This window comes from Boleophthalmus pectinirostris, unplaced genomic scaffold, assembly GCF_026225935.1.
Source record: "Boleophthalmus pectinirostris isolate CB_2022bp ecotype Guang Dong unplaced genomic scaffold, ASM2622593v1 HiC_scaffold_19, whole genome shotgun sequence".
NCBI lineage: Eukaryota > Metazoa > Chordata > Actinopteri > Gobiiformes > Gobiidae > Boleophthalmus > Boleophthalmus pectinirostris.
In genome coordinates, this window is record NW_026571140.1 from 20,936,710 (window position 1) to 20,964,129 (window position 27,420).

The following is a 27,420-nucleotide window of genomic DNA, read 5'->3' on the forward strand; positions in this document are numbered from 1 at the left end:
TATAGACCATGCATATTTGACATCAAATGTGTTAAAAAATGTGGCTGAAATTATGCATATGGAGGAGCAGCCATCCACAGTGAGCACATCCACACTGAGGATACACAACATTGTATACAAAAATACTACACTCTTAGACAATTGCAACTGAAAAAAAAAAAGTAAAAAAAAAAAAAAACTGGCCAAAAAAACCCAAAACAAAACAAAAAAACTGCATAAATAGAAATGTAATATTGGCTGTAGGGTTTCTAAGACCATTGACGTGCCAATAACTGTAATATTCAGGCAAAACATGTAAAAGAAAAAGTGCAGTGGAGTCATTTGGAAATACAGTTACAAAAACAATAACATAGGACCATAACTATTATTAAAAATATATATATTGTTTTTATAAATAGCTAAAAACATTGTTCAAGTAGTGCTTTATCACAGTCTTAACCAAGACTGGAAAGGAACCTCTCTTTGCTCTTATCTGGACTTTTGTCTTATGCTTGTTGCTTGCTGTGTTTTCCAGGGCCTAACTCATGGTGACCATCTCATACTTGTCAGGGATGTTGTTCTCAGCCTGTTTCTCAGGTTCAGGGTGATGCAGCTCCACACACAGGAAGTAAACTCCAGCTCCCACAGCTCCACCCACCATAGGCCCCGCCACTGGAATCCACCACCAGCAGCCCCCAGCCCTGTGGTAACAACAAGCACTTCAGCATCAGTTATATAGCATTAAAACCTACTGTATTAAGGTGACATTAAGTTACATGATTGTGCCTCTGTTTTTATGGAGATAAATATGGTCCCATATTAATTTTAAAGAAATCTCAGTCATGAGTGTTTTAATATATGTTACTTACATAAAATATATTTTTTAATATAAATTAAAATAAATGACCTTTGCTCCATGTGTTTTGAAAATACACAACAAAAACACTGGTCTGGCAAAAGGAAACAATAGGAAATAATATTACAATACACACAAAGATCTAATGAACTTCGGCTGTTGAAGTGAACCACAACTCTACCAGATTATCTAAGTAGCTGTGTTTGTTGTCCTAGTTCACAGACAGTACCTTAAGACTGCTTGTTGTCTTTAGGTGAAAGGGCTTGCTTAACTAGCTCTCTACCATCCCAACAACAAGTGTCTGTCTTGTTTTCCTCCTGGTAGTGTTCAAGAAGGAGCCAGGCCAAATAGGAAGGCCCAGGGATTATAAGGGCCATAATCTAAGGCTAAGATGATCAAGAGACAGACAGACGAACACCCTGGGTCACACTGACACTCTGTCTACATGCTATAGCATCAAGTGCTGCCTGCACATTTGATTCTTGTAAAACAATAACAATTATTTAAGTAAATATTACTAGCAATATTTAAAATTAACTAATAATGTGAGAATTAAACTGATGCCTTTGTAAAATCCTGTTCCATAATATTTTTCAAGTAAAATATACTAGTTAACAGATCTTTATTTTTGAATATCCTTATCATTGCACCATCTTAAAAGGACTGCTTGCATGCTAAGCCTGTTGTAGGCAGCTTTATTTACACTAGGCAAAGTCCAATAGGAGGTCGTACACAAATGCACCTTGTTCCCTCTTGTGTTTGAAACGTGCAGACACTATTTACTTTGTGGAAAGACATAAATGTGGATTTCAGGCATGTGCCAACAAGATAAAATGGCACCAAATGAACCCCCGGGCATAAATTACCCAAAACATGACAGTCAAAGCATTCACAGAATGACACTTTCAGTAAGTAAACACAAATGTATATGAAGGAAGAACATCACCTACTGACCTCTAGTGGAAAATAAGGGATACAGTGTAAATGTAAAAAAAAAGTAATCGCATGCAACAAACAAGAATTGGATCCACAATTTCTTCCCCATTACCAGTACAACCTGGTGTTCCTCAGGGCAGTGTCATTTCCCCAGCCTTGTTTATTCTTTTTCTGAATGACCTGCTGACTTCTTTAGAAGGTCTATCTGGTTTATTACCACAAAGTGTCAAAATTACACCAGCTGCATATGCAGATGACACAGTAATAACGGTTTCCAGTGCTCATCCAGCCCTGGCAATCGCAAGTTTGAATTATGCGCTAGATACAGCAAGCAACTGGGCCAGTACCTGGGGCATGAAGTTTAATACCTCTAAGACTGTGTGTTTATGTTTTGCCAAACCGTATGTCAGTAATTTACTAAATAACCGTGTTATTTTCGAGGGTTATAATATTCCCTTCTCAAGTGAGGCAAAACACCTAGGTGTGATATTCACGAATGATTTAAAATTCAAGCGTCATGTCGAAGAAATGTGTAAAGTGGCTCGTAAGGAGATTTTTGTGTTGAGATTACTTAAAACAAAGCTGCCACCAAGAAGTAATGATCTTCTGTTACGCATTTACAAGGCCTATATTAGATCTCGGCTAGAATACTGCTCAGTGTTAATATGTGGTGCAGGAAATACTCTGATGAACTGTCTCGAAAGTTTGCAACGGCGATGCATGCGCATTATTCTCCATCTGCCGTATCGTGCCCATATAACACCAGAGCACTATACAGCACTTGGATTGACCACACTGCAAACCAGACGCAATTTTTCACTGGCATGTCTTGCATTTAAACTGTACCACGGGCTTTCGCCAGCGGTACCAGCCCACACAGAAAGTTCTGCCTTATGATGTACGGCGGGCCATCTATGTGTTTCCTGATGGGACCCTGCCCTGCGCTGCCATGATGCAGAGGTCATGTCTCACTCTGGCCACTAGGATGCTCAATGCGTTGAATCCTCCTGACTGTGTTTCACACTTTGGATCAATGGGCGAATTCAAGGAGTTCCTGGGAGCACAGCTCAGTGACGAGCCCCTTGCAAACTTCCCTTTTGAATGAGATCGGGATGGAGGGGTTTAGAACAATTTTCCAACGGTCATAAGACCATGAAATTTATTTTGTAGTTGAAAAACTCTTGTTTTAATTGTAACTTTTGTATTCATTAAAGGAAAAAAAAAAAAAAAAGAATTACATGCCTGTTGTTTTTTGAGGGGATGGCTGAACTATCACACTATAGGGCTGTGATCATTCAACAGAGATACAGTGCATCTGAACAGACAACAGTCAGCAAGAAATCCTCATACAGGAGAAATAAATATAATAAAGTCAAGGGCACACACTCATGCCATTTAAGTAAAGTATATTAGATATTTATGTGAGCGGTACATCTTTACTGTTCACTTCAATCCCACAGCCATTTCTCAAATTGCAGAGGCACACAAGCATGCACGCTAAAATATTAATTCATATTATGAAGGGAACAAAAATAGAGCCCAGATAAAGCTCTCTCACATACTTACACCATCAGTGTGAACATGGTTTTATGCCTGAAGCATGAAAAACTTCAGTTTTTCATGAACCTTCCTGTGATTTTACCTGAACACATCCATGCCCCAGCCGGCCACAGCAGTAAAGAACCGTGGGCCCAGGTCTCGCGCAGGGTTGATGGGATAACCACAGTTCAGACCCATAGACACCGCAATGGCAGTAATGGCCAAGCCAATGCACAGGGGCTCCATGCCTTTAGGAGCCCCAATATTCCTCTTGTCAGTGATGGCCAAGATACAGAGGATCAGTGCTGCAGTTCCAATCACCTACAAAACACACCAGCATCAATTGCACAGTTGTGCATGGTTGGACCAGGTGTAATTAGAGGAGAACAATATGTCTGTTAATTTAATGCTGTTTGGTGTTATCCGCTCTGACTGACCTTTGACCCATGTCATCTTATCTAAGCTTATTATGAGACTTCCCCTTTACCCTGATTTTGTCTATACTATACGCCATATGGTAATTAAAAAGGTTTTATTAAGAGTTCATATGATTACAAAAATACAGATTATTAACAATTGTTATTGCAGATATAGAGGTAAGAATAAAAAAATTTAAATTATTGTGCATGTATTTAACATATACTGCACATGTAAGAATACTGAGAGCAGATGGTTGTTATTCCCATCGGATCAGAATTATTTATAGTTCACCAACAACACATCCATTTATGCTCCACTTATGTTGTTCATGTTCATTCATGACTGCATTAAATACACTGTTAGAATAAGCTCCTGCTAATCTCACTACACTCAGCTGCCTCCGCCTATGCCTATATTGTGACAGTTGTTCAGAGTGCTGATGTAACATACCTGATCAATAAATCCATTAAGGACTGACAGATGTTTCGCTGGATATGAAGCAAATATGTTGGCTGTAGCATTTGGACCAGTAACCATGAATTCTCCATTGGTGTACTCCATCAGAGCATCTGTGCAATTTATCAGTCAATATAGAATGCATAACTTGAGAAAAAGCAATGTCTGTGTGAAGTACTTGCCATAGTAGAGCCCAAAGACAGCACAGGATCCGACAAATGCTCCAAGGAACTGGGCTGCCACATAAATAGGGAACTTCTTGACAGAAAGTTTCCCCAGGATCACCATGGCCAGAGAAACAGCGGGATTTACATGACCTCCTGTAAACAGTATGTATATTTTATTAACATTAAATGTATGTTGAAAGCTGTCAACAACAAAAAAAATAAAAAATCAATGTTGTTTTCTTACTAACCCTGTGGTTTTAAAGGCTACCTTTGTTGACTGTTCTAATGCTGGGAAAACAATTCTTCAAAGGACATGGAAATTTCCCATGCCTCGTCTCGTCCAAAGGAGGCATGTTTAAACTCAATCCAGCTAAATGTTAGCCAAGTGTGGGGTCATTTATTTAACACTGGGGGATCTTGGCTTTGACCTTGCAGTGGTAACACCACTGGGGGTATCAGCCATGCGTCCATTGTTAATCTCCCCGTCTAGTTCACAAACACTGTCCACGACAGTCAGCCAGGCCTGCATGGCCGAATTGCATCTGACATAATCTGGCTGAATCTTCTTAAGGTCCATGTAAACTGCAGGTCATTAGAGTGACCATGATGTGTCACACTTATGGTATACTGTCATCCAAATTCTCAGACAACAAAGTGAAAACAATTGTTTTCATCTTTTCAGAGGCCACTTTCGAGGGGAAGGCTTGTCACACCTGACCCCTCCTCTGCACAGACCCATGCCCCAGTAAAGCTCATTAGTCCAATACCTATGATCATCTTCAAAGATGTCGTTGGACAGAAGCATCCCACTGCGCTGTGGACCCTGGGGCTGAATGGCCCATTCATGCAGCAAAGACTCTCCATATATTAACCTCCGTGTCCCTGGGCTTTGCTACAATTCCTCTGAAGCTCTCGTCTACTGCATTCTCTGGTCATTAAACATGTAGCACAAGTGCACTGTAGACCAGTTTACGGAACAACCATCCCCACTGAGACTATAAAAAAAGACTTTCTACATGGCTTTCCTTCCTCAAACTATGATGTGTTTGCATCATTCTATACATTTTTACTTTATATAAGAAAACACACTGACATTTTTTGCCACATATTGTGAGTAGATTTTTTTTGTTTGTGTATTCATTCAGTCATCACTACCCACAGTAAGCTGTTGCTGGTGCTGGGATCAAATTGCAGATTTTGGGTTGGTATGTGTATTTTCTAATCACTGAGCCACTGTCACCCCAGTAATGACTACTTTCTCTGATTAAAATTCAGCAACCCCATTTAGTAGCTTCCTGTGACATTTACTAGTGTTGCCACTTTTCCTGTTAGCACTGGTAAATCACACTGGGCTCTTCTTTCTCTAATCCCCGGATAATGCATGTGATAAACCCCATTATGGAAATTTGGGAAAATTCCTGCTTTTTTGGCTTTACTGTGGTGTAGAGGAATTCACATTTTTCATCATACATATTCAAAGGTCCTCATTGGGAATTCCTTGTCTGTAAGGTCCAAACGTAAGTAAGTGTACCTGACACTCCTCCGGCCATGTAAACAGCCATCATGACTCCCAGAGTGAAGCCAATGTGGATGGTCAAGGGCTCCCCCAGAGCCCCTTTACTCAGCACGGTCTGGGCCACTGAACCACATCCGAAAAGCTGGGACGCAGACAGACAAGAACAAAAACGTTCATTGTTTTTAAATATTCCAATTATACCCACCATTAACACTAGCCCTCTTGTCCAGCAGCTGCCTTTGACTGCCATAGACAATTTGTCCTGCACAGGGATGGGAAAATAATTAATCCCTTGCTCATTAGGTAGAAGGCAGAAGCAATTTAAACAAAAAGTTTTGGCGACTAGAGCAGTCATCCAAGACTAAAAAGGGCTGTGGTGGTACATCCTGCTCTGAAGTGACATGCAGTTTTAAAGACCATTCAATGAGATGTGGAGTTGGGGGTGGGGGTGTTAGACCAAGATACAGCCAATAATAATTTGTTCTGTTTAAAGTACAACTGTTTAGGCATATGTAGCATTGGCCTATACAACTTAGGAAAACCATTTCAGAAAGGCTACACACCGAGAAAACATTAAATAGGGGGATTCGGTGCCTTACACCACTGTCACGTCAGTCACACCTTGTTATTATCTGTGTTGGCAGACAGTCGCAAAAACACATCAACAACACTATTATTCTATGTCCCAATAAAGACGTGTGAGGGATAGTGGTTTCACTCCCCAGAGATCTGGGTGACATCTTATTAGCGTATGGCGCGCTGCTTCAGCATTAAAGCGCCTCTTTATGTCGGATGACAGGTGCGGATGGAGGTACTCACTATCAAGACAAATATCCCCAGAAACTCAGCCAGGAACTCTTTAAAGATATCCCGCCTCAGTCCAAATTTCTCCTTCATCCTCTTCTTGTTCTCGTCTTCCATGATTTTATTTGTCACCGCAGGCTTAGATTTGATGTGTGTCCCGAACAGCAGAGTCTGAGCAGTGTGAGATAGTGGAGACTAGTTGTAGGTTGCCGCCTCTTTCTTCCGCTCTCGGCCGAGTATCTGGGCGCACAGCCACGTTAGGACGCGCGTTATCCTCTCCACGACCACTAGGGGTCCGCTCTGTACCAGCCTTCAGAAGTATGCTACAGATGCCACTGGTCCCTGGACAAGATAGACAAGAAACTTAAAAAAATGTCGTTGTAATTTATTAACCCTCATTTACCTTTTTTTTTATTTTTTTATTGCATGTTTAATAACCCACATGTTAAAGCGAATATAACAGAAGCTGGCATGAGCTCTAAAATCTATTTTGATCAGATGTCTAATGTTTAAGGTACTGGTTGTATTTACAGCTTGGTGATGTGACACTCTATAAACAAAAAATTAATTAAGCTGTGTGTGTGTGTGTGTGTATATATATATATATATATATATATATATATATATATATATGAGCTGTAGTCCAGTACCTCCCATTTGCAAGATTTTTCTCATTCACATGTACATTTGTTAACTGCGAAAATTGGCTATTCTTGACTATGAGAGCAATTGTCATCTTATCTTTATTTATCCGACAGGAGGCGCTATGTGTATACCTTTTACTGGAGTTAAAGTTAAAGTTTGGATGTCTTCTCTCCAGGTTGGTCTTGTCTGCCGCTCAGTGTTTTGTGAGAACGTGCTGGATGTTTTTTCTGCATTCATCATTGTCACTGGCTCTTTGATGTTCACCAGACACTTGGGAGAGTGTCGCCCATGCTGTGAAAAAGACCCCTGCGTGCTGATGGAGGAAAAGCATCCTCTCTGGGGATTTGCAAATGACAGACCTGTATACATCCGTCTGCGGACTCCTTTGTGCTGTCAGGAATCTGGATAAGGAGCCCGGGATTGTTAAATGTGTAGTGCCCTGTCAATGAAATGTGACGTTGTGCGTAAAAAGATTATGCACAATCATAGGCTAGCATTCTGCACAGAGTTACTGTCCAGAACTTTTACTTTCGTGAAGGTTTGAGAGACACCTAATTGGTGGGATGTTTATTTGGCTCTCAGATAAATTATCACCTGCAGGACCAATTTATGCCAACAAGACCACCCCGCGTCAAGCAGCGATTCAAGCCCGCATCATTTCCATAACATCATAGGCTATTGGGAAGCTTGTTAAGCAAATAGACCGAAGTGAGATAAGTCTTTAACGCCTTCATGTCACTGTTGAGATGTAAAGGAGTTTATGTTCGAGCTGTAAGTCGGGTAAATGTGTGATGTTTTGGAGGTAGTTGTAAATTATACCTTTTAAAAACACTGTAGCAGGCCATAGTTACAATATAAGTGAAAAACCAAACTAGGTAATCTCTATGCCTTATTTTGTATGTTATAGAAATAATAGCCTGTTTATTAAAAGTATTACATATACAGTCCTCTCTGCGCCACTAAATGTGATGAAAATAACATAAGTTATAAACATTTATATGTCCTAAGAAAACGTTTTAGTTGTGCTTTATTACCAATAGGCCTACTATGCATTTATATATTTGAATTACAGTTTTCTAATAAATTAACTGGACCAGACATTAATCTGTGGGAAACTGTCATTTTCAGTAGCCTAGTTAAACTTTACGCTATCCATTGACTAGGTAAAGCGCTGTGAAGAGGTGGTGGGTGGGGTGGATTTGTTTCTCCTCCTTAACAGGCATGGCTGATGTCGTTTTATGTAAATGCGTGTATTTCATTTTCAAAAGGACGGCCCTTTTCCTTTATCCAATGAAAATGAGCCGCGGTTGACACCTGGCTATAAACTCAGGAAGGATCCCAACAAGTCCTTAATCAGAATCTTTTTCTCTTCCTAAAAAACAGAAGCCCACCGAGAGGAGCACCAACGGCACACGGCGCAATGACTTCCAGCAAGATCGAGATCCCCGGAGAGGTGAAGAGCGACCCCGCTGCTCTCATGGCATCTCTCCAGCTGATGCCCTCCCCGGTGCCCAACCCCGAGATCAAGTACACCAAGGTCTGTGTCTGCACGCACTCTCAACACGCAGCGGCACCAAAGTTAGCCCATTACTTTTACTTTACTTTTCACTAAAATGAGGGGTAAATGGAAAATGAGTGAACAATGCGTTATTGTTTGAGCACAAGGGCTCTACTCTGGAACAGTGCATGGCAGTGTGTGCTCTACTGTACTGTGATACTGAGCCAGGGCCGATAAAGTTTCTTCCTCGAAACAAAGTTTAGTCAGGTCTCAAAACGGATGAATGCATGTGATTTTCAAAGTGCTTTGCTGCGGACAAAAGTTCAAAATATATAAATTATTATTTCTGTTCACATTTGGTCACGCAGCGCATGTTCGTTGCTTTGGTTGTTTGTGCGTAAAAGCTTTTTTAAATATATAGCCACCCATAAAATGATTCATAGCGCGATATGATAAGTTTGATAATAATTGTTTCACTTTTTCACAATCTTGTGAGAAGATCATAGACATTATCTCGTCATTGATAACTCATTAGTGTGTACCTAAAACGCACATTATAGACTGTAATATTTGCTTACACGTTTTTACGGGTTTTCTCTTTCATGGGTGATTACAGAGGCAATAGGTTTTGCAGTCATTAGACTCTTGACACTATTTAGTTCCATCCAATGTATGTTCTTATGGAAATTTTAGAAAAAGGTTTTCTTGCACATTAAGTGAAAAAAAAAAAAAAAAAATTCAGTAAATTAAATCATTTGCTGCATTGTAATCCTTATTTATCTACCTAAACTATGTCACACAAAATCATAGGAGAATTCATATGTTCCCTTGCTGAAGTCATCTCTTCATTTGTGCATGTGGGTGGGAGAAAAGGAGACGCAGAAACAGCTGGAGAAGGTTCGATTTTAATAAAAAACTTTAGACAAATTGTGCTTAAATCATATATACTTCCTGAACAGTTAGATTCCCTCATCACAATTAGTTAGACATGTTTTATTTTTACTCCACTTCAGTAGTTTGTAAGTTCAATTTAATGAACTCAAGTAACATCAGCTCCTGAAGGAGGATTGACTTTTTCTCTTTAATCCCACCCTACACATGTTTTTACACACCCTGAAAATAATCAGAGATTAACAGTTTTGTGGCTTTTTTGATAACGTCTGAGGAATGTCTGTATTTTAGTTTTGAATTTAGTGAGTGTTGAATACAGACGTATCCTTTAACCCAAGTTTTTTTTTGTCTTTTTATTGTCAGTCTCTCCTTCAGTGAATGACTATGTTGTTACTAAAGTATGCTATTGTACAAGATGTGTTTTATGATTGGGAGATTAAAGGGCACATCTTATAGTGCATGGGTGATAGTGATAGTGGTGTTAAGTTCATTCAGTCCTATCACTGCTGGACTGTGCTAACCTATACTCTAGTGTTGTAGGTGCAAAGGTCATTGAGCCGAGGATGTGTTGCATTGTATCATTTAAGCTTCTCATTCAGCCACAGCAGCAGTTAAAGACAAGATGTGGTGTACAGAAGGACATTTAGGGAGCGACTTGGTGAATTAACCCCAAGGAATTTGGATCATCCAGTTCCTGTTGGTTTTGTGGACATAGGGGGCAGAAGGGCCCTGATTTATGGGCACCCCTAGCATGGGCTCTCCTCACACCCTGTTCATGTTCTCCACCCTGCAACAAGGAGAGCAGGCGTTTGCATCCACTGGCCTGCAGGGTGTGCATATCTTGGCTAAACTGTGATGATATTTTCTACATGTGTTAGGACCTTTCAGTTTAAAAAATAATAACCATTATAGACTCTGAATACAGTGTTGAAACATGTGATAATAACCCTGTGCTGCCATCAATCTCTGCCCCTTGTCCTTTCTGCACAACATGCTGCTCCCCACCAGGCACATGTTGATTGTGGAGAAGTTATGCTCTGAAGTGTAGTCCTGTTAATAAAGAATCAGCCATTTGAATGTAATGCAAATCGAACTCCAAGCCTTTGTTTGGGTCGTTGCACCAACTGCCCCCAGTCTGACCAGGTTACAATAAAAGACAGAAAGCTGTGGAGAAAAAAAACTTCAAAAAGACATTTACAGAAAATCTACTGGGGCAGTCTACAAAGCTTTTATGGACTGTTTAAGTGTTAAGAGCAATGCGTTGTACATTTGTGTTTTTTACACAAAGTAGTGATAATGAGTTGTTAAAGCTGGTAGTTAATAGGACACATTTTACAAGAAAATAAAAAGACAGGACTCTGTAGACTTTGTGTACCTGGGCTGTAAATCACCACATGCTTGACAATGTTTAATAAAGGCAGTACCTAAATCAGGCTCTCATATTTAGAAATGTTAATATTTACTTTGTCCACCAACTTTCAAGGGGAAAAATAACCTGCTTTTATCTTAACCATAAATTATAGATACAGCCATATTCCTGGTGGCTATAGTCTACTTTCACCATAGAAGTGCTTGGACCTGTCTACTGCAGCAATGTTTATTTTTAAGATGCTCTTCACTCAGACATCTCCTCAGTTTGGGATGAAAAAGGGGCTCCATCAATCTGTCACTGATTGAGATAGTACAGATGGAGGTTTGGGGCTCCCCGATGCTAGGTGCTGTCCAGTGGGGTGTAAATTATTGCCGTGTCTCACTGTGTGGGACGCTTGAATCTGACCTGCAGTTCTGGACTCTTTCACTTCAAAACCTCCATCTTTCTGCGATCGAGATCAAACACAGCTAAAGTTAGGGGATACTCTGCAACTAAGTGATTTATTACAACGGGCACAGTGAGAAGACTTCCCTTTACTCTCCTCCCCCTTCTTGTCCTGTGCCCTTTTGCTTACACAATTTCCCTGTTCACACACACACATGGATGGGTGCATAGACTCTAAAACTCTTTGATTGTGACAGGGTAAGTGTGCGGTGCCATTAATATGTCCATCAGTGTGAAATGCCTTCTTGTGCAGTGAGTGTAAATTATCAACTTAGCCTTTATGTCAACATTGTGTCCCCTGTCTCTTAATCACTGTGTAAGGAAGAGAAGTGACAGGGAGGTTACCCAGTTGACAAGCAACGTGTAAATCCTTATGGTGTCATTATGAAAAACACTCGGCTTCATAAATCTGAGAAAATTGGCTCTTTCCTCACTCGACCATGTAACAGGGCAGACAGAGGAGGCAACCCCCCACCCCCCCTTTTAATGTTTATTTGTAAGTGTTGAAGCATCACATTTCTTTTAAAGCACCTCTTCTTCCTTATTGTGCGCTGACCTCGGGAGTAAAACGACTTGGAAATGTTCCTTAAGCTTTTCTTTGAAATTTAAAGAATAGGTAAGAACAAAGGCACTCGTTAAACCCTAGATGTTTAAAAGGAGGGGGGAAAGAGAGGTGACATCAGTTGTCTTGTTGATTCATGACACTAGGCTTTAGCTCTGAGTCCAATTTGGACAATTTGTCTGTCTTATAGTTTATTTAATATATAGGTTTTATTGTATACCTGCACACGTTTTATAGATTAGTTACTAAAACACCAAACAATGCCATATCAATGTATAGAAATACACAGAGCGGGACAGAGTTCTTGTATCCATTACTAATCATATTTATGTTTCTATTATTTTATGAGTTCATATCTTAAAACTACTTCATCCGAGACACACTATTTGTACTATGTTTATTACTATGACTACAGTAACTCTCACTGTAAAAAGTAACAAAACAGATTTTAAATTATAGCCTCTCACAGCAACTCTGAGGTGAATTCCTTTGTCTTTTAATTTAAAGGTTTTTTTTTAAGCATTCAAAAGATACATTTGACGTCTGTCATATTACTTTGCAATAATGCTAACTGGGCCACACACCAAACACACACATGCCACTAGGAGAGAGATGTTTGCCAGGCAGTGACAGAAAGGTCATCCCGCCCAAAGATGCTAGTGCTGGGAGGCATTGTTTCGAGCTGTGCGTGTGAAAAACATGGTTAGTTTGTAGTGTCCGACATGGGGAGCGGCTCCCCTCTTTCACATGCTCCCCAATAGCAGCTTGCTGCAGTAATTATGAGAGCTTGTTGAATGATGTCTAGAGCAACAAAGAGAGGTCCTACGATACCACTGAGGATATGAAACCTCCAGCTTGGGCTAGTGCTGCAGGTGTCCTGTTGTGCAGTAAATGCATAATAAATAGATCTACATAAATTTATATTTATATATTGGGATGACCCTTAAAACACCCCAATGCCCCCCTCCTCTGCTGTCACCCAACCTCCCGTCTATTCCCACACAAAAAGAGGCTACATGCATTACATATTATTCAGATGTGAGTCTGTAAACTGTGAAAAGCATCGAGCCAACCTTAGGTTTGTTGTTATTTGGCACATTCTGCACTAACAGTTCACTCCTTATAAATAAACAGAATTAACTTACATGTACTAATCCGTCAGAATAAGTGGTTGTTGTCATGTGGTCAGATGTAAAATATGTAAAATTGCATTATGTGCACATCATGTTTTTAATATCTATGCTGACAGGTTTTGTAAAAAGCATGGGAGTCACTAAATGTTTGCAGCTGCTCTGGCAATGCACAAAGTTTTGCCTTAGACTCCTCAGTGTGTAGCTCGCAACACGTCAGACCTCCTCAGGCGTTCGCACCACAACCCTTCTGTCACTATTTTTTTTTTTTTTATTTCGTGTTTGTGAGATTTTATTTTCTAAAATTCATTCACATAAAATTTCATGATGTAATCTAAACATTACCATACGCTGGGATTTTAAGTAGAAGTGAGGAGACAAAACGCACTGATGAAAAGTTGTTATTGAGTTCTAGGCATTGGGCTTTTAGAGCTGGAGATTTTTAGAGACATGAAAGCTTCGTGTAAAGCATTGGTAAGACTCTGCTGGGAATGGGGGTAAAATACACTATTCATCATTTCAAAATGTCTCCCAATGCACTTGTTTTTTATTTTTTATTATTCTTCCAAATGTTCCTAAAGACAATTTTAAGTAAGCTCAACAATTGATTTACGATTATGCCCTGTCATCTTAATCAAGCCTCTCAATGGGACGAAACAAAAGTGTAACACCGGTCCTGGCTCAGAGAGAGGGTGATCCAAACGGCAGCTGACACTTGTCCTTTTCTGGCTGTGATTTAAGAGGACGCCTGCTCCACTGTTCTCCCGCAGCAGCGGCCCGTGAGAGGGGTTACACCGAACATAAAGCTACCCTCAGCCCACATTCTTGCCCAGACTCTTGCGGCTGTCAGGGGCTGCTCTGATTTAGGGTGCCCCACATCAGTGGCCCCTATAAATTTAAAAACTAATTCAGTGCTCTACGGGACTTTCTGTTTTTGTAGCTGCCCCTCGGCTCTTATCGTTACTGACAATTTTATGAAGTGCTCTTAATGAGCTGCAGATTAAAGGTGCCCTCTGATGCAGGGTGCATGAGAATACAAATCCGGGGAAGAGTAACTGTGGTTTGTGTCTGTTCAAAGAGTACAAACATCCACAACAGCTACATAGTTTAGTGCATACCAGTGAATAAAGTTTTTCATTTTGCTACTCTTTAAGATGAGTATTTCTCCCAGATTAAATGTTAACCACAAGCATTGTAAGTCTAATTAATTAATTCTTGGAGCAGACTAAGTCTTTTACTAGATATGTGCCAGCAGATGTTCTCCTTGCACTCTCTTTGTCAGCCATTAAAAACACTCTGAGACAGTCCGCCTGAGAGACCTAAACATGTCAGCATGGAAAGACCATTCCCGAAGATATTTTTACAATTTCAAATCACACCTTGGCTGTTTTCTTTTTCATCTCATCTGCCAAGTGATACTTTAGTAACATCTTTCATGGTTTTGCAGCTCTGTAAACATTTATTTTTCTGCAGAAGAAAATGTGGACGATGTGGGAAATGTCCTGTTTGGAATCCCAGGCGGTTGTTTAACGGAAGACTTGCTTTAACGCATCACAGAGACCAAGCACGGCACGTGTTTTATGATCTCGTAAACGAGCAGCGATGTTGTGAAACGTGTGTCTGAGGGGGGTGGGGGGGACTGGTGTCTGATAGGGATTTATCTGCCACACTCACACAAACCCTGCACCCCTTTTGTCTGGATGGTGGAGCACTCCCCAGAGAGCTGTGCTGGACAGCCAGGAATCTGCAGATTTCCAGAGATTGTCCCATATCCCTTACACAAGAACACTCGGGACAGCTGCCTCTGGGCTGTTTGTCTTTCACATCCTACAAGTCTGTTACCGCGGCCAACATGATTACTTAACTCCGTATAAATATTTAAAAATCTCCAAAACATGAAAAAGAGATGTCTGAGGCACATCTTGTCGTTGCTCAATCTTAAATTTAATTCTAAGCCAATATCTACATATACCTCTTCATCTGGACAGTATTTTTCCAAATTATTTGTTGAGTTTCTCATTTTAATTGATCCTGAAATGCACCTGATACCTACTACATACACTACATATTCTACTTGAGAGAACCAGAGAGATGAGATCCAGTGAGCACGCCCAGCAGCTACTCTTAAGTCTCCCATGTTGTTTTTACAAACTGCATACTTTCATATATTTGAGTCTGGTTTATAATCATGTTTTATGTCTATGTTGTCACAGATAGTAATGAATGTGGTGTTAATGTTAATAATATTACTTTTGTATTTCTTTGACAGATATTCATTAACAATGAGTGGCATGACTCGGTTAGTGGTAAGGTTTTTTCTACATACAATCCTGCGACAGGTGAATCAATCTGTGAGGTCCAGGAAGCAGACAAGGTAAATAAGAAGCAATCTATTTTTAAATGCATTTCATTAGAAGTTTTTTATGGTTCTCATTGCTATGATATTTTGTCCAGGCTGATGTAGATAAAGCAGTTCAGGCAGCTCGACTCGCATTTTCCTTGGGCTCAGTTTGGAGAAAAATGGATGCTTCTGAGAGAGGCAAACTTCTGGCCAAACTGGCCGACCTGGTGGAGAGGGACAGCATCTATCTAGCTGTAAGTGGAACTTTCTTAATTGTAATTAACTTGTTTAATTTAAAGTTTAATTAAATTCTTACATAATAAGCACATCTATCTAAAAATGTTATTAGACCCTTGAGACTCTGAACAGTGGGAAGCCCTTCCTGCCCACTCTATTTGTTGACCTACAAGGAACTATAAAGACACTGCGGTACTTCGCCGGATATGCAGACAAAATCCATGGCACATCAATTCCAATGGGTAAGATGCAGTATACACCCAACAACATCATAATTCGTAAGATGTATTAGCACTAATGTACAAGACACATTTTTCATTGAATTTGGGTTCAGTCTGAGGGCATAAGCGTAGAAAGCTGCCTGTCTATTTGAATAGGAAGTACAAATAAGGAAATAGGAACATGAAAGTGAGAGTGCACAGGGGAGCCCCTCTGATACCACTGTATTGTCTCTCTCAAAGCTCCTCTTGTGGGCTGCTGCCAAATGGACCACGGCAAGCTTTTTCCCAAGGCCTTTGCTTTAAGCCTGGTTCCCTTATCCACATTAAACAAATTATCCTACACATTTCCTAGACTTGTATTTAAGATAGCTCAAATTAACCAACAAATTGTATTTAACAAATTCGATATAAATTATGTTTTTTTTAGAGTGCATGTAAGTTGTTATTCATTTACTATCATCCAGTGAATGTCATTGTTGCCTTTGTCATCACTGATTAATCCATTTTGACATAGCACTGTAATGTTTAATCCACAGAGGGCTGTAGAAAAGGGACACACATTTCATAATATCAATGATTTTGTGGACAATGAACAAGCATGGCACACCCTTAGTAAGTACATCCTTTCTCAAGTAATGCAAGAGGAATGAGCAAGCCTTTCCAGCAAAACACTCATCTCTGACCTAAAACACACACACACACGGAGGCTCCCATCAAAAGCTAATCTCACAACCGGGAATGTAACAAATTTTGGATTCATTTACAAATTAACTTGTCCAGTCAACAACACCATTCTATTTGAAATATTATCACTGAAATTCAAGCCATGTTTTCTGTTGTGTCTGCAGATGGGGAATACCTTACATTCACCAGATATGAGCCCATTGGAGTGTGTGGACAAATTATTCCTGTGAGTATAAACCATTTGAGTTATACAAAGGCGTATATACAAACATGCAATAACAGAGATGTGAGATTTTGAGTGGACTGTCTGTTGAATTACACCCTTCATTTTCTTGTCATTTTCTTGTATTGTGTATTCTAGTAAATCTTTCTGGTAAGCCCCAAACATGTTACTGCCAGTGGTTTACAGAACGGAAAGTGTAAAGCAAAAGGCATAAGGGAATTTAAGTGGTGAGTGAGGAGAGATGAAGAAGGGGTTGAGGCTGGGTATTGTGTAAAAACAGCACTGTGTGGTTGGGTAGTGAGCCCCATGGGCTCCTGTGTAAGGCAGAAATAACACTGGTCTGTGTGATGTACACTGATACAGGCATATTGCACATGTGTCGCAATTTTCCCATTTTCTCACAATATTTCCAGAAAGAAAAATACAGCAGAGTGCCTGGGATATTTTTTCACTTCAAATTGTTTAGAGAAAGTGAAAATCAAAGGAAGTGATTTAAGAGTGATGAGCAATTGCATTCACATGTGACCACCCAACGAGCCCCTGATACATCTTGACTCTTATTTTAGTGGAACTTTCCTCTGATGATGACAGCCTGGAAGTTGGGCCCGGCTCTGGCCTGTGGGAACACAGTGGTCCTGAAACCTGCTGAGCAAACCCCACTCACCTGCCTCTACATTGCAGCCCTGGTCAAAGAGGTACAGCGCTAACTTTCTCTATTAAAAAACAAATGTATGTCATTTGATATTATATCATACCTCTATCATTTATTTAGTGTGTTTTTTTAACAGTGAAAAAGAAGAAAAAACATTATCTATTAAAAGGTGCACCTCTTTGTGGCACATCAAATCCCCAAACAGAAATGTTTGTTTCAAAATGCTTGGTATAAAAGGCACTGCAGTGTTCACAGCACAGTTTACATTATCCCCTGAAAATGTTATCACCAATACAAGCACATATGAAACTATTCAGGCTCAGTACAACAGCACAATGTGAATAGCTGAGCTTCAAATCCAGCACAGATCAGATGACATCAAATACAATGGCACATAGCTGTTGGGCACTGCATTCCTGTTGTTGTTGCAAGTTAATATCATGAGTAAGTTGAGCAAGATAGGAACACTGCAGTGTCCCGTGGCACTGTATGTCTATGAACCCAAACACATTATAAATCCCATTGTCCACCTAGGGTCGGTCTATACACTGTCATCTCTGGCCTCTTCTCTCATTTTGGAGACTATCTGTCTGCAGCATGCGACTTTTTGATGTTCCCCTACTTCTGTACTGGTGGGGTGGTTGGGTTGGGCCTTTGGTTTTGCTTGGCTCTGTTGTCATCTGCTCTAAAGCTTGTTTCCTCTCATATTGTTTTGACAGGCTGGGTTTCCTCCGGGAGTCGTCAATATTTTGCCAGGATTTGGGCCAACTGCAGGCGCTGCGATTGCTTCGCACATGGGCATAGACAAAGTGGCTTTTACAGGATCAACCGAGGTACTTTTTCTATAATCACAGCTCTGATTTATGGCTACTTCCAATTTATAAGATTCTGTCAACATGTGCACAGCATAAGAGAGATGAGGAAGTGTGATGCTATTAAAGATTTTAAAATACATTTAATATTAGCTCTACTTTGAGGTGATGAGTAAACAGTCACCTCTCTAAAAAGGGTGGCATCGTCTATGTAAAGTGAGGCTGCCTATTTACACTTCTTCTATTCTAATAATAATTTACACTGTTAGTTCTTTCAGTTTCCACTTCATTTCATTACAACATTTTGGAGTATACATTCTTTTGTTAAAATAGTTAAAGCTACCATCTCTAAGTTTATTTGATTTTTATCAGTAGATGGCAGATGTGAAACCTGTTCACCCCTCCCCTCACCTGGTCTTTGTTCAGGCTCACCTATGCTCTCCGGTCTGCAATAACACAGAATCTAGTAGTGTTACATGAGTTTCGTTTAGCTGTATGTTAGGAGGACCCGTTATGAATATTTTGGAGGTATTTAAATGCTTCCTTTGTCGATTGAAGTTGTAGTATAGTGGGTATTAAATCTGTGACACACAACATTTGGTCGTGATAGTCCCATAGCTTTTACACTATTGTTTGATTATTTTTTTAAGCATCAGACAACAGATGACTTCCTTTTATCAGCTCATCCTGATAAATTGTTTCCCTTTGCAAGTGCCCCATTTGTTTTACTAGTTTTCATGTTGTTTCCTGTAATCTGGAGTCAATTTGTGTGGCTGCTGCTGGCCAGACAGTGACTCACAATGAGGCTGTAGTAGCTGAAGCCCCTCTGTGTGATGCAGAGGCAGGAACACAGGTGCATTGTGGGACAACAGTTTTTGTCCACATGCGACTTGTGTCTGTTCTACACATGCAATTGCATAGATCAGCCAGGATCAAAGATACAAATGCTCTTTTACTGTAAACTGTGACTGGCCTTAAGTATTTTTGTATTGAATTAAATTGAATTAATTACTTATATAAACGTATAATTTTTTCCTCAGTTATTGTTAGTAATTAATGTAGCTCTGTAAATTATGAATTAACAGGTTGTGGTTAGTAATACCTAACTTACTCAACTGATGCTTGATTGTATTTACATTAACATTGGTTAGAAGTTATAGTTACAGATAAAATGAGCAAATCACTATGTAACCCCGGGAGTTTGATATATTTGATCTATAATATTAGTCACTGTCTTTAGGTATTACTGTGGGATACTTTAAATTTTTCCTGCTTTATCCGCTGCATCTTAAAGAAACAATAGTGACACAAGATGAGCTCTTTCCGTGTCAGATGGTTGTACAAAGAGAGGGACTTTTCCATTTATCTTGTCTGCTCTTTGGAAAGTAAAACAGACTGTATGAGTAACAGGAAGATGGATACTTACAGGGTGTAAGGTTATGAAGGGAGGCACATGGATTTTCCACACAACAGTTATCGTTTTTCATGTTTGTAAAAGTAGATATAAAAGTGGTTTGCTTGACTTTGTCAAATCTAAAAACTCTTGGTATCTTATCTTATTAATACAAACCTAATATCTTAATGTTTTATTCATTAGTCCTTGGGTTACATTGTAAAGTCAGTCTTGATAAGATAATGAAGTGGAAATAGGACAAGCATTTTTGTCCTGAACACATTGTCATTATCTGTGAGTTAGATCACAACCCAGCGCCCACACACCTTGTGGTCAGCTCTTCCTGCCCTCTCCTCAGACTCAAACGTCCATTGTGTTTTTCAGTCCTATCTGCACAGAGCGGTAACAGATATTGGTGTGCGTGTATTTGCAGAACTCGTGTTTCAGATGTTTGGAGCTAACCAGCTCTTAAAGCTGTTTAATGGCTGCAGTGATTTACTGATCTGGCCACAGGCCGGTATTGCCGTAAGTAAAGCCCTGCTTTGTTTCTCACCAGGTCGGCAAGTTGATCCAAGAAGCAGCTGGGAAAAGTAACCTGAAGAGAGTGACTCTGGAGCTGGGAGGGAAGAATCCCAACATCATATTTGCAGATGCTGATTGTGAGTATATTCAGCTACTATTCATTTACACCACATTCAGTCAGCAATACTGGGTGGTCTGCCACAAATACGATTTGCTTTAGTTATGTGTCTTTTTCTCGATGCTGTGAAAATGACAGCAAAACATTAGTGTTAAAAGTGTTAAAGACCTGCATAGGCTGTAGATGTATGAGTGTCTCTCAAACTGGAGCTTTCAAATGCTTTCAGCAGCCGTGAGAGGGGCTCTCTACGGCCTGTAAATCAACAGAATGGAGCCTGTCCCAGTCGGATGCTTCATTCGAGACCTATAAATCACGTGGGTCTGTTAACCCTGGGTCCTGTCTCCCAGGTGTCAGCTATCATATTTGCTCAAAAAAACTCACCATAATAACAAATTTAGAGCATGCACTGAGGTTTTTAATAAAGAAAAATAATGATTCCAACCAGGCACATTTTATTATGAGCCAGTTTAACATGGTCATTGATCAGAAAATGTCTGTTTCAGTGGATGTGGCCGTAGAACAAGCCCACCAAGGAGTCTTCTTCAATGCAGGACAGTGCTGCACAGCTGGCTCTCGCATCTTTGTGGAAGAGCCCATATATGAAGAGTTTGTGCGCCGGAGTGTGGAAAGGGCCAAGAGGAGGACAGTAGGCAGCCCATTCGACCCAACCACTGAGCAGGGCCCTCAGGTAAATAAGAGAGATTTGACTTATTGTCAACTAGAAGTAAATTGCAGGAATAACACTGTGTATTTATTATTTTAGATCAGCCGTGAGCAGCAGAACCGTGTGTTGGAATACATCCAGAGTGGGATCAGTGAAGGTGCTAAACTGGAGTGTGGAGGAAAAGCCCTTGGTTTAAAAGGATTCTTCATCGAACCGACCGTTTTCTCTAATGTCAGGGATGATATGCGCATTGCTAAAGAGGAGGTAAGAATAAAAAATAACAAACAAAACAATATAAGAGAGGGAGGGAGAAGATCCTAATGTGGTTGTCTAACAGATTTTCGGACCAGTGCAGCAGATCATGAAGTTCAAGACCATTCAAGAGGTCATAGAACGAGCAAACAACACAGATTATGGCTTAGCTGGTGCTGTATTCACCACTGACATCAACAAGGCCTTGACTATATCTACTGCCATGCAGGCTGGCACTGTCTGGTGAGTTAAAGAACTGCAATCACTCATATCCTTCATATGGGAAATATCCACTATCTAAGATCTGGCACAAAACCTTGGCTTGGAAACATGCCATTAGACTTTCATTATATAAACCACAGAGATGTATTCCCCTTTAACTTCTTTGTCCACAACTAAGATGTTAAAGATAAAGCAAACTTGGTGAAAGCAAATAATGAAGAACATAAACAGTAACTGTAAATGGACACCATGATTTTATTTTCTGAATAAATAAAAAGGCCATAAAACAATACATCTAGATCTAGGTTTAACCCACAATGTTTTGTTTCTTTTGTAATTAGCTGCAGCTGGGTACAGTTATAGCATCAACATCTGCCAGAGATTTTTAGCACTCTGCAATTCTCTCGATGCTGCACAATCACTTTGGTTCTCTAAGACTACTCAAATTCTTTCTCATCAAATTGTTAAATACAAGATTTCTTTCTGTGTTTCTTTTTTTTTCACTGCAATGATAAAATTTCTTTCTTTGTCTTACAGTTATTTTGTCTATATGAAGTCCATCTTTTCTTTTTTTCAGGATAAACTGTTTTAATGCTTTGAGCACACAGTGTCCTTTTGGAGGATATAAAATGTCTGGCAATGGGCGTGAATTGTGAGTATTTTCACCGTCTTAGAATTGTACAAGAAAGCAACTAAATATTTTTTGCATGATGTAAAATGCTTTTTTGTGTTTTTTTCAGGGGAGAGTGTGGTCTAAAGGAGTACTCAGAAGTGAAGACTATTACAATGAAAATGGTGGCCAAGAACTCTTAAGTGAACCTAACATTTATCTAGAGAGAGGTAGCATCAACCGAAGTCACTGCTGGTCCTCTGGTGCTGCATTAACTACCTGTGTCTGTAACCACCCCGCTGCTGCCTTCTAAACACAACTGTACAAGTAAACCCGACCACTTCCTTTCTTGAATCCTTTTAGACTGAAACCCAGAGAGCTAGCCAATGTATATACCTCCACCACTAACTGCTACACTAAAGCACTCACAGTGATATTGCAGGAGAAGATCGAAAACCCCTGGTCACCCTGCCAATGGCCACAGTCCCACCTCTGCTGATGCTGGAAGCTCAAAGACTCAGTCACCGCACTTGCTATCAGCCCTTTACTAGCAACTTGTCATGAAGCTTTGTTCTTGTAGTGAGTGAAATGTGATAGTTTGGAAAAAGAAAATGGAAAAAAAGTTTTGGCTCATTCAAGACCACTGTCACAGATATGAATGAAAAAGTAAATTTCCTCCTAATTGTCTATTGTTTATATTTTAGCTTGTACGACTTAACACTGTATGTTGACCTGTTAAAAAATTTAACCTCTCTTTAAGACATTTTACTCTTAAAGCTAAAAGAAGAGTAGAAGCATCTTAAACATTATGTAACTGATGTGTCATTGATGTTCATCTATGCTATGTTTATATGATTATATGCCATAAAATTATAAGATTTCAAGATGAACAAATTTGTCCTTTCTTATTAAATGTTACAGTCAAAGGTATGTAGCGACCACTGTTGTTGGTTTCAAAAAATAAAGTACAATGACAACCTCAAAACCACAAATTAAAAATTATACAAATTAACTAATTATTATTGTGCACTCTAGTCAATGGAGATTGTTTAGAAATTAGGGTCTTTGGCCTTTCACTGACCAAGGGCAGAGGGTGTGGTGAACAAGCTCAAAGGCCACAAGTTAGTTAACACACTTACTCACAGAGAAAAGAAACCTTAACAAATGTTTGCTCTCATTATGAACTCATCTATTCAATGTTCAACTTAAATATCAGAATTCGACAAAATGGACATGCAAAGAAAGAAGAAAGCAGAATTTAAAATGGATACAGGTACAAAGATAAAAAAATTGAATTTGACATTATGTGTGTCTTACATAACACCAAATACTACAAATGAAGATGTAATATTTCTTCTTTCCTGATACCAGAAATAAACTGGTTCCTGTTTGAGGGTTACATCACATTAGTTGATATTGGTTGCCTGGTACACTGCTGACAGGCTGGAAGCAGCGCTAGCCAGAATCCTCAGATATTTCTCAGACAAATGTTGTGCAAGCCTCGGTGAACATGCCTCTCATACCACTTAAGATTAAGTGAGTGAGCGTTTCTGAGAGAAGAACTCCTCCATAAAGCGCTGCTGCTGAAAGATGCACTTGACATGAACATAAACTCAAGGATTTCACATCTCTAGGGAGCATTTAGTGTCTCATTTGATTTTCATCTGATTTTTCTGGCAGAAACCCCAGTTACATTTTGCCAGCATCACAAAAAGATAAGGCATTTTTACCATTATAAATCTGAGTCAAAAAAATCTCTCTCCAATGATCTCATCTGAGAAGCTTTTTGGAGTGCATGTTTTCAGGTTAATTGTGTGAGAGAAGGTCAGGGTCAAGTCTTTTTGGTAAAATGTGAGTCAACCTTCAACAAGGAGCACATGACCATCAACTTAGTTTTACATTGTTTTTCTAAATGTCAAAAGCATGATTTCATAATTTGGTTCCCTTTTTCTAGCTGTGTTATGTCACAAGAGAAAGACAACTGTCACCTACAAATTTATACTTATTATCACAGTAACTTAGTATCTTATTAGTCTATTATAGGATTATATACAGTAGGACACTGCAGCCTGCAGTGGTCTTGCTTAAAAAGTGAAATTAAGAAAAGCTAAGGTTACAAATCAAATGAGATTACAGTTGATCTTGAGTATATCTCCTTTGGATGTCCTCTGGTTACTTGGGACACTGCAGAAGCAGCTGGGACAGTGTTTGGGGCCAGTTACGTAAAGATGTGTTATTGGCCTGTGCTTCTCCATCAAAAAAAATAAACATGAACAAATTTGCTACAAGTGATTTGATGTTACTAATATGTTGCTTTAATATTTGTCTGTGGCATTGAATCACATTATTTTATGGAGGTGACCTAATGAAACAGCAGCTTGTTAAAGGGACATACAACATAAATACCACACCATTAAAGCCATAAATAATGGTGATAATATGTGAGGAGTGATACATAAAGACAAGACATTGAAAGAGGCCTTAAAAATAAAGAACAGGAATGTGTTGTCATCAGTTCATCGAAGTGACGGATAGGCCACACACACCTTGAGTTAGATCCTTCACATAAAACATATTGTGCATTAAGAGGTGCTATGCTTAAAACCTGGTCAAGCCGTTATAGAAGACATAATGTATGAGATGATTGAGGAGGTATCTTGGAATGTCTCCAAGGTTAAGTGGTTATCCTATATCCATCAACCGTCCAGTCCTAATACAAATGACCTGGACCATGTATTTATTGGAAGGTGCACTTATGGAGCTTGATAAGTATTATTCACTGGCAATTACCCTATGCTTAGGAAAGTGATTCATGGCAGCCATTTGCATGCTAATCTCTTCATCTGCTCAATGGCATCCAACTATTCAACTTTGATGCTCACGTTTTTTTGTTGCTAACATTTGAAGATAAAATACAAAATTGCTGAATGATCTATAGGTTTTAGGCAGTTTTCTAAATCAATTCTGCAACTAATGGTAGCTATCTGTAGTGACCATCTTAAAAGACATTGTGACATTGGAGCTTTGAAACATTGAGGCGAGACAATCTCTCTCAATCAGTTTTCATAAATATTTAACAAAGAACCGATCACCTTATTAAACTTATTTTTAAAATAAACCTTTTAGTTATTTTTGAATGTTGGATGCCTGCTTTCACAAAGGATATCCAAAAATAACTTCAAGTAGCGTCCAGAATGATGTCAGCATGTGATGATCATAACAGTCACTAATGATGTTGAAATTGTTTCCATCTGTCCATATGACGAAGTACTAGTCATAGTAGAAGTAACGACTGTATCAGTGCACATATCATTTCCACAAGTTTATAAAACAGTGGAATCATCTGTCCTTAGATTAACTTTAACCTCAACCTACCAAGAGTTAACTCTGATTACCTGTAATAACATACTCTAACATATCTCTGTAAATGGTATTGCAAAAGGAATAGGTGAGGGTGTATTCAGAGGGTTCCAGTTGCGTTATTGACTAATTTACAATAACTGAACTATGTGGCCTAGTAAAAAAGCAACTATGTTGCATAAAATCTTCAAGTCTCCAAAGTTATTTCATACTTTGGATTTTTCACAGATATATGAAAAAATAGAGTGATTCAACTCTGAATCATCAAAGTGAAGAAGTGAAAGCAGAAACGCATGTCCTGCAGAAGATGTCTCTCGGATTAAAAGTATCTGGCACATGTCATAGGCCACATACAGTAATGCTTCAAAAATGTCTGGTGCTTTACTTAACAGCATGTAAACTAGCAGTTTTAAATTACAACAGACATGTGTCCCATATACATGATTATTTTATATACACATGTAGTTATCCTGTTATAACAATGTGCAATGAAATAATATCCTATCCAATTTACTCAGCTGTGTTTTTTCATCAGATGTTATGAATGTTTCTGATGTTGTTCACCCCTATATGTATTGTTTTATGTTGCATCATATTGTGTGTGTGTATATATATATATATATATATATATATATATATATATATATATATATATATATATATATATATATATATATATATATATATATATATATACATATACACATATATATGTATGTGTGTGTGTGTGTGTGTGTGTGTGTATATATATATATATATATATATATATATATATATATATATATATATATATATATATATATATATATATATATATATATATATATATATATATGTTTTTGTGCCAGTGTCCATCTTCTGCATAATTCACAGTGATAACACAGATCCGGTTGTATGGCATTAATACAGTACGCCCTTTGATGCACTTTGAAGAATAGTGTTAAAATTCTATATTGACTGAAAGCTTTGGTTTGCAGCGGCCACCAGCTGCAGACACATAAAAATTGTACTCACGGGTGAGGATTGGCAAGACGCATGTAGGCACTTTCCGTCAATATAAATCGTAGAAAAATAAGTTGTCTTTGAGGATTCAAGTGAGCAGCAACAAACTGCACCAGGGTCCATGTTACTTTGACAATGTATGAATTATGTTTTTTTTTGTTTTGTTTTGTTTTGGGCTTTTTGTGGGAGGCTTGCAAAATACCTTTATGGTCATCTTTATCTTGTGAGGCACAGTCATGAGCTGCTTATGCACAGAGAGGAGACAAAATGCACCTTGTGAGTGTTTTTTTTTTTTTTTTTCTTCAGTTAATGCAGCCCAGATGTGAGCAGGAGGACCATGGGAACAGGTGACGATAGCATTATGCTGCGATTGCAAACAGATGGATCAAGGCATTTCATGTGTTTAAAATAAACAAATAAGATCTAAATGATACTATTTTATATGAATAAAACTACATATCTATAAAGCTTACAACACAAATTGTTCTGCTCTAAATCCAACAGTTCAGATAGACAGAGAGAGCAGTCGCTCCTGGGGCCTTCAGTGGGGCATGTTTCTTCATGGACAGCCTCGTCTGCCTAATGTCAGGTGATCACCCGAGTGTCTGCAGTAATCAGTACTGATGAGCGGTGTCCAGGGAGGCACTGCCACTGTAAGTGGGACATTGAGCAGACCTGCGCTGACTGGCAGCTCGGCCACCCCAGAGAGACGCTCATTTAGTCAGCAATTACACCCCTCTGCCGTGGGACACATCAGTCCCACGCTCCCATAGTGATGTCATCTCAGAACACAACACTAGTCGCTGTTAGGCACCACTTACATCTGATTCACAGCAACATGTGAGTTTAGGAAGTTGTAAAGAGTTTTTACATCAGTTAGGAGAATTATAGA

The 27,420-nt window shown here is 39.2% G+C and overlaps 2 protein-coding genes across 2 annotated transcripts; one reads left to right on the plus strand and one right to left on the minus strand.

The window, feature by feature from the left end:
• Positions 1-268: 268 nt before the first annotated feature.
• On the minus strand, positions 269-26,646 carry aqp9b (aquaporin 9b). The gene is given in 6 exon segments (XM_055154678.1): positions 269-680; positions 3,414-3,631; positions 4,181-4,506; positions 5,885-6,011; positions 6,689-7,015; positions 26,541-26,646. Coding segments are annotated over 5 exon segments (936 nt in total). The 5' UTR covers positions 6,791-7,015; positions 26,541-26,646; the 3' UTR covers positions 269-517.
• Positions 8,547-23,060, plus strand: aldh1a2 (aldehyde dehydrogenase 1 family, member A2). Its single transcript, XM_020941332.2, has 13 exons — positions 8,547-8,855; positions 15,485-15,589; positions 15,670-15,810; positions 15,906-16,035; positions 16,863-16,924; positions 17,488-17,616; positions 18,293-18,406; positions 20,335-20,437; positions 20,922-21,106; positions 21,182-21,346; positions 21,420-21,577; positions 22,134-22,208; positions 22,297-23,060. Exons 1-13 carry the CDS (start codon positions 8,739-8,741, stop codon positions 22,367-22,369), a joined length of 1,557 nt encoding a protein of 518 aa, XP_020796991.1. The 5' UTR covers positions 8,547-8,738; the 3' UTR covers positions 22,370-23,060.
• Positions 26,647-27,420: the final 774 nt, after the last annotated feature.